At 37.3% G+C, this 16,882-nt stretch overlaps 2 protein-coding genes across 4 annotated transcripts; one reads left to right on the plus strand and one right to left on the minus strand.

Annotated features, from left to right (window-relative positions):
- The first annotated feature begins 657 nt into the window (after positions 1 to 657).
- LOC131951942 (EEF1A lysine methyltransferase 1) lies at positions 658 to 10,866 on the plus strand. 3 transcript variants are annotated; one of them, XM_059314412.1, is made up of 5 exons: positions 658 to 797; positions 9,065 to 9,227; positions 9,485 to 9,567; positions 9,924 to 10,201; positions 10,725 to 10,866. In XM_059314412.1, the coding sequence occupies exons 2-5, from the start codon at positions 9,081 to 9,083 to the stop codon at positions 10,853 to 10,855; spliced, it is 639 nt and encodes a 212-aa protein (XP_059170395.1). In that variant the 5' UTR covers positions 658 to 797; positions 9,065 to 9,080; the 3' UTR covers positions 10,856 to 10,866. The 3 variants fall into 3 exon arrangements, with proteins under 3 accessions (XP_059170395.1, XP_059170394.1, XP_059170396.1); XM_059314411.1 differs by having other exon boundaries at positions 696 to 841; XM_059314413.1 differs by lacking the exon at positions 658 to 797 and adding an exon at positions 1,236 to 1,421.
- Positions 10,867 to 11,542: 676 nt separating this feature from the next.
- Positions 11,543 to 15,951, minus strand: LOC131951941 (importin subunit alpha-1). The gene is made up of 12 exons (XM_059314410.1): positions 15,842 to 15,951; positions 14,771 to 14,854; positions 14,437 to 14,568; positions 14,154 to 14,335; positions 13,777 to 13,949; positions 13,575 to 13,657; positions 13,240 to 13,453; positions 13,029 to 13,138; positions 12,739 to 12,915; positions 12,474 to 12,656; positions 12,124 to 12,273; positions 11,543 to 12,016 (listed from the first exon to the last, which is right to left on the minus strand). Exons 2-12 carry the CDS (start codon positions 14,837 to 14,839, stop codon positions 11,918 to 11,920), a joined length of 1,572 nt encoding a protein of 523 aa, XP_059170393.1. The 5' UTR covers positions 14,840 to 14,854; positions 15,842 to 15,951; the 3' UTR covers positions 11,543 to 11,917.
- Between the last annotated feature and the right edge of the window lie 931 nt (positions 15,952 to 16,882).

Genomic DNA, 16,882 nt, shown 5'->3' on the forward strand with positions numbered 1-16,882 from the left:
CTGCTGCACAAGGTAAGATCCACCCAGGGGTGCCACTTCTAGCGGGTAGGTATTATAACAATGGTCTAGTCATCAGCTTCATCAACATGTGTCTGTCTATGCAGTCACTTGCTGGTTGCAACACTTTTAAAATGCTGCCATTCAAACTTAATAAAATTTATTAAAACAGTTTTCTAAAACAAGAAATAACGGCTAAAATTTAGTTTCCTAACATTACTTTTTTTTTAATGCAAAAGTATGATGTCACACTATTTGAACCCCCCCCCCCCCATTTAATTTTGTTTGTTGAGTGGTAATGATGGCTTAGTAAAGGATGAGTGAAGCTAAAGATGATTTTGAGGGGAAGATATTCGGATGTCAGATTGAGAAAGCCTAAATAATACTAAATAAATTATTAATTAATGTTCTTGTTTGGAATTGTGGATCTAACTAGATAAGTCAAAGACCTAATTACAAATGAAAACTTTTGCTTTGTATGGATATTATATTTGTTTATTATTTTCATAATGCTAATGGCCATGGGCTTGTTATTAATTTATTATTCTCGCATTTTCGCATCCATCTTAAGATCTAGCCAGTGGCAGGCTACGCCTACGGCACGGAGTTTTACTTGAAAATAGTGTAGTGGTAACTTTGGTAGTTATTAGCAGTATAAAATTACACATGAGCTTCGTGGTTACAGACAAATTTCTCATCTTCAACTTCGTCTAACTCTAAGAAGAGTCTAAGACTTTCTAACTTTCTAGATCTAAGTCGTTTTAGCTCTCGACTTTAGATATAAATCTAGACCTATTGTGGTAGGACTAGAAGTTAATATTATAAATACAATTAAAAATTAATAGTAAGTCTAAAAGTAAAGTTATTGAAATTAAATTATATTTAAATTTTAACTAGATTCTCTAGAGTCTAGAGTGAGTCTAGAGATAGATCTGACTAGATTACTAGATTAGATCTAGATCTAGCTCTAGATCTAGTACTAGAAACTAGATCTAGAAATTGTTTTAGATTTAGATCTAGAATCTATCTATCTAGATCTAGTATCTTAGTAATATAGTATCTACACTAGCTACTAGATCTAGCTAGATCACTCAGAGATCTAGCTCAGCATAAGACAAGGACAAGACAGATTGGTTTGGTATTAATAATTAAAGTGCTTGTCTGCTAACCAAAAGTTAAAAGTATTGAGTTTGGACCTCAGTGTCTGCAGTACGTCCCTGAGTTCACACGCTCTGGTGGGTACCTGACTTGAGTTATGGAAAGTGAAAGCAGCTGGGTATAGTGCAGACCACACCATATGCCCAGGTCAAGAAACTTATGGACTCTCTACTTCAGTATAAGACTGTATAAGAATATAAGTATAAGGCTGAATAGATGGAGTTTTATGAGAATAGGAAATCATAACTTAACACTAAGTCACTAAGGTATTAAAAGTAAATTGATCAATTTTGAAATATACACACTAGGCCTATAGACATAATCTGTTAAGCTTAACATAAGCAGTGGCGTGCAGACCTATGTAGATGCCCGGGGCAAACTCAACCGGAAGATGCCCCATAAATACTTATATATATATATATATATATATATATATATATATATGTGACGAGCGAACATTTATCCTGCCGACAACGCCAATTGTAACGAGCCAACAGTTACCATGCTCGCAACGCCACATGTAATGAGACCTAATTGCCTGTAGTGCCACGTGTTAACGAGTTTAACCACTCATTCTAGACAACATTGACCACAGTATAGATACTCAAGATGCAGGTTCGCTATTGATCCTTTATTACATGAATCAAGAAATGCTTCATAATAACACAATAAATCAACAGGAATGCTTCTCAATAATAGTCTGAATCAACTGACCCCTAACAGTCCTTCACTAGGCTTTATATAACTGAATCCACATGTCTATAATCCTCCTTAACACAATACGGCTAACCCGTTCTATAACCGACTTGACATAGTCACACAGACTGACTGATCTAAGCGAGCGATGAAGATGGAAGAGAGCTCGCTGAAACGGGAAGAGAGAGAACGAGTCCTGCCGTGCCCTCCTATTTATGCCTTGTATCCGTACTCGTCCCCGTACTTGTATTCCTCCGTAATCGATACTTGTACTCGATCTCCGACCACCAGTTGCGTAGTTCAAACGTACAGACCGTAAAATAACATCTGCGTCCTATCCATCAAAGTTGACAGGCCGTCTGAATACCGTTTCCCAAAATAGCACGCGTAGCTTTGAGGTTGTTATCAGCCCGACCCAATAAGCCACCTGTTATCGGTTGCATCAGACCAACACCGCGTCTCGGCCTCTCGTTCGTTATCATTTGTAACTGGTAGTTAGGCCTACCCCAGTTACATCCACCCCTGCTTTTTTTGTGTGTTTTCAACCACAAACAACGCCTGGCAGGTGCACTCCTCCAAAGTCAATCGCACAGTCGTAAAAAAAAAATCTATTGTTCTACTCACTGTCCACGACGTTCCATTCGTATACGATTGACAGTTCTACCTATTTCACATATCAACTGTGTCTACATCATCTTCCTGAGACACAAAACAGTTCTAGAATTCACATCCACCCTTTCCATTTGGTGCCTTCACCAGTTCACTTCTATAGCTCTTTGAACAGTCTGTTTTCATACCAGCGCGACCATGAAAGAATTGATGGTTGCTGACAAAAAATTTCGTATTCCTTCTGTTCCTTAAACTTCTCCGCGGACCACTTATCTGATGGTCTACTGTCTCTCTGCTTCTGGAGGGACCGGGATCCTCATTGTTGCCGGTATCCTCCCCTTGCGTATCGCTGTTGTTCTGTTGATGGTGATATGGTTCCGGAATGGGTATGTGAATTTCCGTTATAACTTCCGGTTCCCTAATTGTCTTGGGTTTCTGTGTGTGTGACTGCTCTTCTTGCCTATTCCAATATTTCTTTAATTGAGCAATATTCGCCCACCGATCCGGTTTGGCGTGATCGATGGGTCTTATCTTAAAGGGGCCACCTGCTACTTTAGGCATCTCCACGACTTGCCATATCTCCTGTCCCCAGAGATCGTGGATTTTGTTTCTGCCTAACGGGTGGCTACGCAGTAATACCCTGTCATTCAGTTTGAGTGGCGGGTCCTTCGTCTGTATCGGCGGTTCCCTTCGCCGAGATTCATGTTCTAGTCTTTCCTGTACTACCCTGTACATTTCTCTAATTCTTCTCATATGTTCATTCACATATTCCAGTGCGGTGTATGAGCCAGTCATACTCTCCCTTTTTCCTAGGAACAAATCAAGAGGGAGTCGAGCCTCTCGTCCGAACAGCAACATGTATGGCGAAAAGCCGGTTGTGGCATGTGGTGTGCAGTTGTATAGATATACCAACTCTGGGAGAAAATCAGGCCAACGTTTTTTCTGTTCAGGTTCTAGCGTACGCAGCAAATCATGCATGCTGCGGTTGAACCGTTCACACTGTCCGTTTCCTTTCGGATTAAATGTGGTTGTTCTAGATTTGTTGATCCCGTAGTGGTTGCACAGTTGGTTAATTACTTCTGACTCAAAGGCCCTTCCTTGGTCAGAGTGTAATTGTCTTGGTATGCCATATTTGATGAACCAATGTTGTAATAAGACCTTTGCCACTGTTTTGGCAGTCTGATCTCGTGTGGGCACCGCCACAGTCCATTTGGTGAATACATCAGTCATTACCAACACATGTTCCGTCCCATCCGATGATTGCTCCAACGACGTAAAGTCCATAGCCACAATCTCTAGTGGTTTTGTCGCTAGTAGGTGTCCTGATGGCTGTCTCATTTTGACAACTGGCATTTTCGCATGCTGACACCTCACACAAGCCTCACAATGGCGTTTGACCTCCATTTCCATATTGGGCCAGTAACACCTCCGTCGTAATATTTTGTGGGTTCTGTCCTGACCCTGGTGTCCTGCCCTGTCATGTGCCAACCTTAGCACTTCTTCTCGTAATTGTCCCGGCACCACCACCTGGTGTATTGTGCCATCAATTTGGTCATGAATTCTCCGCATGAGAACACCATCCTTTATACTGAGACGGTTCCACTGACTCAGTATTTTCTTTGTTTCTCGACCAAATTGTTCTCTTTCCCTCCTTCCTGGGAATTTTTGTTCCTGGACGTGTTTCAATAGCGGTTGTAAGCCACTATCCGTTCTCTGGGCATCTCTTATCTTTTGGTGATTAAGGCAATTAAAATCACTACTGTCCATATGTTCGGGTTCCGTGGATATGTGCTCCACCCCGGTCTGCCCGTTTTGCATCACTTGTACCCCATGAGGGATATCTGTTGACGCTCTGACCTCACATATTCCTGTCAGTGTTTCTTCCTCATCACCCGGTCTCTCGTAAGGATTCCTTGATAAGGCGTCCGCATTGCCATTGGACCGCCCCGGGCGATACTTTATCTCTAGGTCAAAGAGTGCCAATTCTGCTGCCCATCGCTGTTCGATGGATCCCAGCCTTGCTGTACTTTGAAGTTCTTTTTCAATATCGGATAATTTCTCTTCAAGTCTTGTTTGAGACTCTTTCATTTCTTCTAGTTTGCCAACACTGTTCTGTTGTCTACTATTTTTATTTACTTCTTCCGATAACAGACACTTTAAAGATGAACATTTCTCCTGTGCTTTTGATTTGCATGAACTTTTCCTATCCAGTTTCCTGGTTAGACTTTGAATTCCTTTATTAAGTCTACCAATTTTCTTCTTATCATCATTTTTCTCTACCAACAAATTGTTCACTTGACACTTTTCAACATTCAAGTTCATTTCACAGTTCATTTTTTCCATTAGTTGTGTTTTACCTTTCTTTTTCTCCCTACTGTGTTTCTGTGTCATTTTGTTTACCAAGTCATTACCTCGCCGCTCTGTAGCCTTGACCTGCCTTACAGAGGGCGATCGTTTCACCGGACAGTACCGTGCCATATGTCCGGGTTGTGAACAAGACAAACAAATTGGTCGACCGTCTGCCGTCCATTGGAGTGATGGCTTGGCAGGACGCGGCCGTCCAACCCGTCCCTGTTTTGTCCCGTTCTTTTCCTGATTCTCAGCTGTTGACCTGCTTTCCAACCTCTCCAAACGTTGGTCAACCTTCTCTAGGTGGGCCAACAGTTGAGCCATCATGGTCTCCATCGTGTCGGCCCCTGTGGGTGGGGATTGTCTCTGTTCAGGCACAGAGACTTTGTCCACCGAACAGTTCGATTGGTCCTCATCCTCGGACCTGCGGATCGCTGAGTTCCTGACCTGAAGGAAGGTCAACTGCTGGTCTCTGTGGACCTCCTCTTTCAACTCTCTCCTTAAGATCGGGGTTGCTAGCCCCTCGATGAAATGGTCCCTCAGTAGGCGTACATCAATGTCCGGTGATTTGCCCTTTACCAAATCAAAGGCCCTGTTCATCCTGTGTGAGTACTCCATCACACTCTCCGCCTTTCTCTGCTTTAAGCCCACGAATCCCGATAGCAGTTGCACTCCCGACCGTCTCTCCCCAAAGGTCTCCATAATCAGATCCAGCACCTTATCTGGATCTGATTGGACGGTCCTATCGTGGCACTTAACCTCTGCCCTAACCGTTTCACCTATACTGCCCATCAGCAGTCTTAATCTTTCCTCTGGTGACATATGTCTCGAGGCCCAGGCCGCTTTGACCTCTTCACTGAACCTGTTGGTTAAAGTTGGGTCTCCGTCCCCGTAAAATTTGTTAATATGGGACTCTCTGGGTAGGACCACTATATGGGTCTGCTTCTCGTCCAGAGTAGACATTTTCTTCCTTAAGTACTAAAAAAAAAGAGTTCTTTCTTACCGTGTGTGTATGAAAAATTTTTCCTCGTTCCTCAATTTTCACAGTTCCTGAATGTCCGAATTCACACACACACTAAACACAGTTATGCACAAGGTTGACTATAGGTGCCTTAAACGGCAAGTCTAGTTGAATTCATCCTGATCGCAGCGCCAATTGTGACGAGCGAACATTTATCCTGCCGACAACGCCAATTGTAACGAGCCAACAGTTACCATGCTCGCAACGCCACATGTAATGAGACCTAATTGCCTGTAGTGCCACGTGTTAACGAGTTTAACCACTCATTCTAGACAACATTGACCACAGTATAGATACTCAAGATGCAGGTTCGCTATTGATCCTTTATTACATGAATCAAGAAATGCTTCATAATAACACAATAAATCAACAGGAATGCTTCTCAATAATAGTCTGAATCAACTGACCCCTAACAGTCCTTCACTAGGCTTTATATAACTGAATCCACATGTCTATAATCCTCCTTAACACAATACGGCTAACCCGTTCTATAACCGACTTGACATAGTCACACAGACTGACTGATCTAAGCGAGCGATGAAGATGGAAGAGAGCTCGCTGAAACGGGAAGAGAGAGAACGAGTCCTGCCGTGCCCTCCTATTTATGCCTTGTATCCGTACTCGTCCCCGTACTTGTATTCCTCCGTAATCGATACTTGTACTCGATCTCCGACCACCAGTTGCGTAGTTCAAACGTACAGACCGTAAAATAACATCTGCGTCCTATCCATCAAAGTTGACAGGCCGTCTGAATACCGTTTCCCAAAATAGCACGCGTAGCTTTGAGGTTGTTATCAGCCCGACCCAATAAGCCACCTGTTATCGGTTGCATCAGACCAACACCGCGTCTCGGCCTCTCGTTCGTTATCATTTGTAACTGGTAGTTAGGCCTACCCCAGTTACATATATATATATATATATATATATATATATATATATATATATATAAATATATAAAGCTTAGTTACAAAAAAAACAAATAAGTTGTGTTGGACGTTAATATACACAGAAAAGCATGTATTTAAAATATTGTACTTATCTTAATTGAGATGAACACGTTGACTACAGCCAGTTAAATCCAAATGGAATGAATGGTTGGAACTTGGGGGGGGGGGGGGGGGGGGGGGGGTTGGAAATGGGGGAGACAATTGCGGGACGTGTCGTGGTGGGGGGGGGGGGGGCTGTGATGCACTACAAAAGAGTCTCATCCGGTTTTATATTACCACCTGAGACCGCAGGGACAAAAACGTCCGTGTCTACAATTAGGGCGTCAGACACGCCTTTATTAATGGGATGTTTCTCTCTTGGCCTGTTTAGGAATTCCTATAGTGTAACTAATACAGGTGAGAGTGTGCATTGAACTAGAGATGTTTCAGATTTTTTTTCTCTAAACCACTTGGTCAAAACGTCAACTCTTTAAAGAGATGGGTGATGCTAGATACTCTCAAACTATCTTAACCTTGAATACAACAGAAGTGTACCTTGGTTTGCTAAAGCTGCCAGCTCTAAAAAAAAAACACTTCTACATCGGACAGTGTTTAAAAAATCCACTATGCTATGTCAGCCCTCCCTAGACTTGGACGCGTTTTCACAAATTTAACACCCAAGTACGCTTGTCTAGTTCAGGGGGGGGGGGGGGGAGAATAATCCACTAGCGGCTTCCATAGCCTAAAAACCCACACCGCATCCCCACATTTCATTACATCAATATGGGCTCAATAACTCTATAGATAGCTCACTATTAACTTTAAAGAAAGCTCTACTCAGAGTTAAAACACTTTAACTTTAACACTACTTAAAGCATGCTCCTCCTATTTGTAAAAATCAATATGGGCGCAATTATTCTGAATGATATCATTACAATGTATCGAAAACAAAATGTTTATTCGTATTCTTAAGTATGCTTATATAATGAATGAAAATAAATATATATTAATGGCTGCCAGTGGCGTAGCTACCGTAAATCTAGAGTAAGCAAAGCATAGGGGCCCAAGGTAAATAGGGGTCATTTTCCTTCTTTTAAAAAGTTAAAACTTTTACATTGGAATTTTGATATTTATTTTATATAAATAATTTTTTTAAAAATGAAATCAAGTTTTTTTTTTCTATTGTAGAAATAATTTAATTTCAAAAAGGCCACAAGTCCTTTCTTAGTGTACAGGCAGTGGCATTCAGTGTGTGGGAGGGCGGGCGACTAACATTATTAACATTGTTAATTTTTGCATAGGGGCCCGAAAATCCTAGTTACACCACTGAAGGCTGCCCATACAATTTAACAAAAAAAAAAGTTTGGGCGTTATTACACTACAAATGGCCATATATTTCACCAAAGATGCCCCAAAAATTTATAATAATAATATGGGCATAATTACCATTTGGATGCCCTTAAAATGGATCATAATGAAGAAGTACATTTTTTAAAAAAGCTTAAGAGATGCCCCCAGTGTTAAAAACGATGATTGGTGTAATTACTGTTGCATGTCCTTCGAGTGTAATACATGAATATAAGCATAATTACTTTCAAGATGCCCCTACAATATATAAAAACAAGATGGGCATACTTACTGTATGGATGCCTTTAAAATGTATTATAAAGTGAAGTGGGCATATTACTAAATGCTCATAAAATATATTATAATGAATATACAAATAATTACTTTAAAGATGCCCCTATAGTGCATAAAAATAAATATGATTTAATTACTCGACGGATGTCCTTGAAAATGAGTATAACGAATACGCGCATATTACTTTAAAGATGCGCTATTACAGTGCATGAGAATAATTTGGTCACAAGTACTCTAAACGATGCCCCTACACTATAGTAAATAAATATCACACGCATTTATTAAGGGAATATCATTGACTTCCATAGGACTACCCTTCACTGATGCCCGCTTTTTCTATATAAGTTTTGGTATACGGACAGTGTAATGTTAAAACGAGTGACAGACGATTGAGTGTTACAATCTTTTTCAGCGAGATCGCAAAACATATGGAAAGTTACGATGACACCATGACACGACATATCGCAACAATTTTTAAATTACTAAAAAAAAAAAAAAAAAAAAAAAAGGCTAAAAAATTTTTTTTACACCTCCGCTGGATGCCCCCCACTGGTGGATGCCCGGGGTCTGGGCCCCGTCCGCCCCCCCCCCCCTCTGCACGCCACTGAACATAAGTCATTTTTGTTATTGATGAATTTTGTTCAGGCCTTTTAACTATTTGTTTTAGATTCTAAAGAAGAAACATGTCTGAGTCAGATGATGAAGTTCAACTATCAGCACAAGCATTGGCAGCACTGCAAGAGTTTTACACAGAACAGGAGGCAGAGAAGGAAAGACTCACAGAAGCAATGTCTGGAAATGTTGACAAATTCCAACCTAAGGAAGACTGGGTGAGCACTGATGCACTAACAACCATTGGAAAACAAAAATTTTATTAATATTAAGATTTAAGCAAGAAATTATAATAACAAATACAATGCTCCTAATTTAATTAGCTTTGCCTAGTAATATGCCAGCACCTCATTATTTTAAAATCAGAATATTTAAACCTATCTATAAATTTAAATATGTAGCTTAAAGCCCTGTATTTTTAGGCAAATATAATTTTGAGCTTCTTCTTAGTGAGAAAATCCTTTTATCTTTCAAGCAACTTAGCCAATTTTGGTACGATGATAAAACTGCTGAGAGACTTGCAAAAGAGGCATTAACTGTTGCTGGAGAGGAAGGGAGGTAATTTATGTGTATGGTTATTAAAACAACTTGCCAATATTTACTTCCTTAAATTTGTTTCATTTAGGCCTACATTTAAATTGATCATTAATTTGATTATTCCAGTAGTCATTTTTCAGGCCAGACGGCATTTGTTTACACCTTGTAAGGACATGTATTCTGCAGTTGCAAATCTACTTACTCAGTATCTTTGATTGAACCCTTGTCAACAACTATTCATCACAAGACAATACAATTAGAAAATCCATTCATAGTTTTCAAAAAATCAGATTAGTTAATATTACTGTATAAAATGTTTCAAAAGTGTGAATTGTTTTACTCTACCCAAATTCTAACTGCTGTATTTCTTTTTACAGGATTGCTTGTGTTAGCTCACCTACAGTGTACAAAAAACTTCGAGAGCTCAAGTCAAACAAAATTGAGGCAAAATGTCTTGAATATGATTCAAGATTTCAAATTTACAATGAGGACTTTATTTTTTATGACTACAAAGAACCTCTTAGACTCGATGAAGCTTTAAAGAATAGTTTTGATATTGTCATCGCTGATCCACCTTTCCTGTCAGAGGAATGTCTCTGTAAAACTGCTATGACAATTAAGTTCCTAGCTAAAGAAAAAATTATTTTATGTACAGGTATATTTTATTGAAATTTTTATTTTGGTTTACTAAATTTTCTTCTGCTTTCAATTAACTCTTCAAAATGAAAGTGAAGTTCCCTTTACAGAGCTATTACTTTTTTTTCATTAAGCACTGTAAGACCAGCTCAGTGTCCTATCCCTTTACTTACTATTAGCCAAATACTTTGTTTTTGGCCCTAGTAGGAGGGTTAATCAAGTTAATGTCAAAATATAAAAAGGGGTTTTTAAGAGGTTAATGTATCGTAAGGAAAAGTTATACAAAATCAAAATATTACAATTCATCAGGGCCCAAATTGTTCTTAAATCAACTAGAGTCAATAGGGAAATTCTGGCTTTTAAAACTTTCATTTCAATCCACTCCCCACTTTTTTGTTTTCAGTCAAAAATCATCACCCTCAAATATTTGGCATGGAGAATTTTTTTTTTAAACCTCCAGTGTTAATATATACATTATGGCTTAATTGAAAGATGCAAAGTCAAAATATGCATTAATTTGATTAATCTTTAAAATATTTCAGGTGCTGTGATGGCAGATTTAGCGAAGAGATTGTTACAGGTTACCCCTTGTAAATTTGAGCCAATGCATGTCAACAGCCTACAGAATAAATTTATGTGCTACACAAACTATGAAAGTACAGGATTAAACTAATAGATTTATCATTTTGTTGTGGTCTTTCTTGGTTCCAATTGGACATGTAGCTAAAGTGTTGGAAATATGTTGATAATCATTATCCATGATTTAATAGGAGTAACCTTAGCAAAGTTGTTCACATCACATATCTAACCAGGCTGTGATTGTATTTGTAGAAGGAACAGACCAAGGAAGATACTGGTCTCGTTATGTAGTCTTTTTAATAGTACTTCTTATATCTAATCTCGCTGAATTGGAGTAGATATCCTTATTTCTATATTGAGACAATATTTCTATTAGATTTCAACCTATTAACACTTTATATTGATCTTTCTTAACTTAAATGCATTCAAATCAGATCTATAAAAGTTGCTTTTACTGTAAGGAACCACACTGATGATATGCTTAGTCTTTAGCAAAGAATGACATGTACACTTATAAATTATAGCATAGTAAAACAGGTTTCCAAAACATGATAAAATGAATTTGAATACTTAGTTTCAAGTAGCAGTTTTCTGTGTGATCATATCTCAAGGAACCCAAAATAGCAAGTGGAAACCAGGAAAAAAAAAGAACTTTCATTCTGCTGATTATCTAAATCTTGTGAGCTTATTATTTTTGCATATTTAATTTCTAGGAGAGATTGCCAGTCAATTTAATTTTAAAAAACATCTAAACCAGAAACATGAAAAAAAGCTTATTAACTTTTGTTTGACATGTTTAATACAATGGTTACAAAAAAATGTAGACATACAAAAAACATGTTTCAAGTCAAAAGAGATAAGAATGTGATGCAAATGTAGATGAAGACTTTCTTGTAGAAGTATTGTGGAGATGCAAGGCACAGCAAATGTAACAAAGAACAAAGCACATACACCTTGACATGATTACAAAATTTGTTAACAGTAGCAGTTAAGTAGCATTATCACAACAGTCAGTATTAAAAATAGTGACAGATGTTTCAAAATAACAGACTAAATTCAGAATTTCAAGATAAAAATATTAGTATATTGAGTCATATAACCAAAACAAAAATAAATTATTACTTTTGTAACAAACCTAACATAAAATTTTGGAAAACTAGAAATTGAATCCCTGAGCTGCATTGATATTTTCTGTACTAAACTGATATTGATTAGACTCTGCATCTCCTTCTGGTGCAAGATTTTCATCCTCACCCTGCAATAAATTAAAAAACAGGATAAAACACACCTATATAATCAATATTAATCCAAGGTAAAATAAATCTGAAACACTATTTGCAAGAAAGAGTTAGAAAGACTGACCTCTTCACCAAAATATTTCTCAATGATATCATAAGCCTTCTTGTAAACTTGCTGGTTCTCATGATTCTGGAGCTGTTCAATTTTATCAAGACCACCAATCTCTTCTAGCATTGTACAGATAGGCTCTACTTGACCAACCTTATCTGCTGCCTGAATATGCAAAGTTTTTTTAATATTCAACATCTACAACTATATACTCATACAGTACAGTGAAATATTCACACAAAAACTGCTGTTAATTTATCAGGACTATTAACAAAACATGGACAAATACAATAAACTTTACATAAATGCCATGAAAAAGTGATGCAAAATGTTCTCCAAGTAAAACACTAAAAAACAATTGTTACCTGCAAAATGTTGGCAATGCCATCCATCAAGACATGCAACAATTTAGTGTCCTTAGATGCTAATAGATCACAAAGTGGTTTGAGAGCTCCACACTGCACAACATAGCTGATCTGTTGTACAGTTCCTCCTGATGTCAAGTTGGTGATGGCCCAGGCAGCTTCCTTCTGGCTTTTGAAATCACCCTACAAAATGTTTTAAATTTTTGTTAATAAATTGGTTAAATTCAATCCAGACAGCTATTTCTTTAATATAAACACAACTTACTGTGCACAACACTTCAATGACTAAAGGAACAAGATTGTGATCAATAACAGCTTGAATTTGTTCAGTAGATCCAGCTGTAATGTTTGACAACATCCAACAAGCCTCCTTTTTGATGCTGGCCTTTATATGCTGCAACAACCCTGGCATCATCTGTAGTACATTTGTGTCAACAACAACCTGACAATGAGGAAAAACATGTTAGCTAAAACTTGTGCATGTGTATTGAAGAAATGAATTAAGTCTGATTTAAAATTGAGATATAAATGATTGTGAGCTTAAGTTAAATTAACCTGGGTTTGAGAGTCATCCCCAGTAACAATGTTGCCGATCGTTCTCAAGGCAGGTGTAACAACGGCAGCATCGACACTTCCCAACAACTCTACAAGCCTTGGCACAACACCTTAAACAAAATTTTTAATACAACAGTTGAGCTATATTCGCTATTAATCTCATTGGAAATGTATCTAAACTAAAAGATAACTAAAACATTCATGAAAGTACCTGGCATATCAACAACCTCTTGGATCTGATTATTAGCACCATCTGTTATATAAGAAAGGGCCCAGCATGTATCTGCAAGAACTTCCTTATCTGAATGCTGGATAAGTGTGGCAAGTGCAGGTAAGCATGCTTTGATGGCTTTCATTTTTGGTGGAGGATTTTTGTTGCGACATAAGTTGGAGAAAGTCCAAGTCAAATTACGGAGGAATGCAGGCTGGAAAAACAATTCAGGTAAATATCAGGAACATACAAAGGGTCTTATTTTGATAAGAAATATATACAAGTGTTATATAGAATAAATGTACATAAATTATATTTAAATATAGACTACATACTGGAGCACTCATGTCTACAAGTCTCATAAGAGGTTCAATGATGCCATTTGAAGTAACCATATCACGCATTTCAGATCCATCACCTGAAAATGGATTAGACAGTATAGGTTAAGTATCCATAAAATAGTTGGCTAAGTGAGAAAACAGAGGCAAGTGAAAGTTATTACAGACCTAGAATAGTAAGTGTGAAACAAAATTTTACCAGCAATATTTCCAAGAGCCCATATACACTGCTCAACTAAATTGATACTAGGTGCACCCAACAACCTAATAAAGTGTGGCACAGCACCAGATCTAACAACTGCCTGTGTTTGTTCAGAAGTTCCTGATGCGATATTGGTAAGTGCCCAGGCTGCTTCAAACTGAAGGCTTGGCCTGAAAACATTCATAAAGTTTTAATGTGCAAACTAAATACCGTCTTACATAAAAATATCCTACTATTCAACAATAATAATGGGTATGATACGATGACTGACAGGCAAATTAAAAAGAACAATCTTCAAAATTTTTACTCAAATGAATGACAACACCAAGCTGAGATTTAAATAATCTAATATACAAAAAATAAGTAATGCCTACTTGTCATTGCAATCAAGGAAAGAGACAAGTTTTTCTACAAGTCCAGCCTCAATCACTTTATCTATTGGTGGATTTTTCTCCTTAGAAAGCAGCTTTCGCACTGCAACAGTTGCATTCAAAACTTTATTGGCATCCATGCTCTTAATACTGGAGATTATTTCAGACATGGACATGACGATTTGCTGTACAGAAGTAGTAATAGAAATGAATTATGTTATGAAATCAATTTTTTTTAAATATTCAGTGCTAGACTAAAAATACACTAAGATCAAAAATAGCATGCCTTATTTTGTTCTTGTAATGGACTAGTTGGCTCATCATCAGAAAGATCAACATTTCTTCTTTTCAATAGAGTCTCTTCCTTTTTTTGCTTCCTTATTTCAACAGATGTTTCAACACGACGCCTGCGCAAATCCTGTGTTTAAAAATTAAAAACAAAATAAATTGTAGGCCTACTACTTAAGATTACTGTAGACTGTAGAGGAACAACCAACATTCAACAAAACCTGGTAAACCTGTGATAATATGTAATCTTATATTAAAACTACATTCAATAAATAATCCTAAAATATTACAGTTATTTGTCATTAGGCCTATGCAATTTAAAATAGCATTACCTCTATGTCCTTTCCTTTGTTCTTGTATGCACTTATGCGTGCATTGTGACCATGTGCATTTTCTGCCATTTTCTAAATTTTATCCTGAAACAAAATAATCATGCTCTTGATAATGATATCAATAAACAAGATATAATCTAGAAATAAAGATTATTTTAGAAAAGTAGGCCTACAGAAGGCTCAGTAAGCGTAACTCACAATTGCAAGGCGGTTAAGTTTGTATTGTTACAAGTATCTCCCAGCTATTGCCCGAGCTATGACGTATGCTGATAATTAAAGTCAATGTGAACTCAGTGAACCCGCGACCATGTAAGGATTTTTCTCCCGCTGTCGATCACACGATATTTAATTGGAACAGTTCTAACGCTTTTTTATGTTTTTTTTTTACCTTTTCTAATTAAAAATCACATTCATAAAAAAAAAGTAGATCTTGTGTTTTCCTAACATTTTTGTGTGTTTTCGGTTGTGTTTATAATAAAATACGCTCAACTGGAGGTGAACGTGAGATGGGGGTAGGGTTGCTTGGTGTCCAGTTCAAAACTGGACAGTCCAGTATTTGAGCAGACTGTCCAGGATAAAATAAATATAAATACTGGACAAGTATATGAAATAATACTCTGTTACCCCCCTTCTTCTGCTTTGCTGCATACCTGAGAAGGGAAGGATGGAAAGGTGTCCAGTATTTTCGGAAAAGGTATCTGGCAACCCTAAGGGGGGGGGGGGGGGATAAAATATGCTAAAATGGAGTTTTACCCTGCTTAGACGGCTTAGTCTATCAGCTAACTAAATCGAAGCTGTATCTAGATCTGGATTGCTAGAAAGTAGAAAGATTAGATTCTAGATCTAGATAATCTAGATTTAGACTAGATTTTAGATCAAATTCTTGAAATTTCCTGTGACATGGCTGCTGGCAAAATACAAAATTTTTGAAAATATTCAATGACCCAGCCCACTTCTTTCTTCTAGATCTATACGTAGATCTAGAATAAAATATTGGAATTAAAATTGACACTAATAAGTAGATTTTCACTTTTTAAATATTAATTATTAACATGAAATTAACATAACTACCTAAAGGATGACTATCACTTCTTGACAACTTTCTTGTGCAGGCTTAGTATTCAAAAACCGTGTGGCTATGAAGGTTTTGAATTTTAGCTCGCTTTCTAATTAGTAGATTCAGTATCGACAACTAAAATCCGTATCGATACTTTATTATTTTTAATGTCTAAATAATAAAATATTAATTAGCGTGGCAGTAGGAGATTTTCTAATTATTAAAACAAACTAATTAATAGTTTTAAACAACAAATAATTACACCAACAATCACATAAACCAATAATAAATTTTAGTCGTTCCATATACTATTGCGACTCATTTCTTGAAACTCGATTATTATGTTATATCTCAATAATTGATTGGCTGCTATTTTTATCCACTACGTTGCCACTGCTAGCCGAGGGATTGACAATTTTTACATGACATTTGCTAGTCCTAACAAAAGTATTAGTAAAATTCATAACTTTCCGTTTTAGTTTTAAAGTAATTTTTTTTAAACAGCGATACTCGGGGTACATCATGCCACCTTTGACATTAAACATAACCTGCATTAAATTCACATTGAACCACACCGATAGTCGTGATTGGGGAGAAGGGGGGGGGAGGATAACACTAGGGATTAGAAACGTTGACGAGATAACAATGCGTTGCTTTTTTTTCTGCTCGCATTGCTCTAGATAAGAATTAAATTTATCTTTACGCAGAAATTAAAATAATCCACCAAAGTAAGGTAAGAGGTGACACTACTAATTAGAAAACAAAAACAAACAATTTTATCGAGAAAATTGTGGTATGTTCAATTGAACATTGACTAATGAGTATAATTAAAATCAAGATTATATTCCCCATCCATGATGCCATTCGGCAGATAGTGGGGGGAGGGACAATAATTTAAAAACTTCCAAAATGACAACAAAAGCAATGTAATCTATAAGTTTGTTTTATAACTTATTATAGCATGATATCATCGGATATAACATTTTATGCGAAAGATTATTAATGGGTGCTGTGCAAAGTTTGCTTTCAAATTTCCCATGAAACCGGGGCACTTG

This window comes from Physella acuta, unplaced genomic scaffold (genome assembly GCF_028476545.2).
Source record: "Physella acuta isolate Inbredline_101_S28 unplaced genomic scaffold, ASM2847654v3 ptg000839l, whole genome shotgun sequence".
In the NCBI taxonomy this organism is placed as follows: Eukaryota; Metazoa; Mollusca; class Gastropoda; family Physidae; genus Physella; species Physella acuta.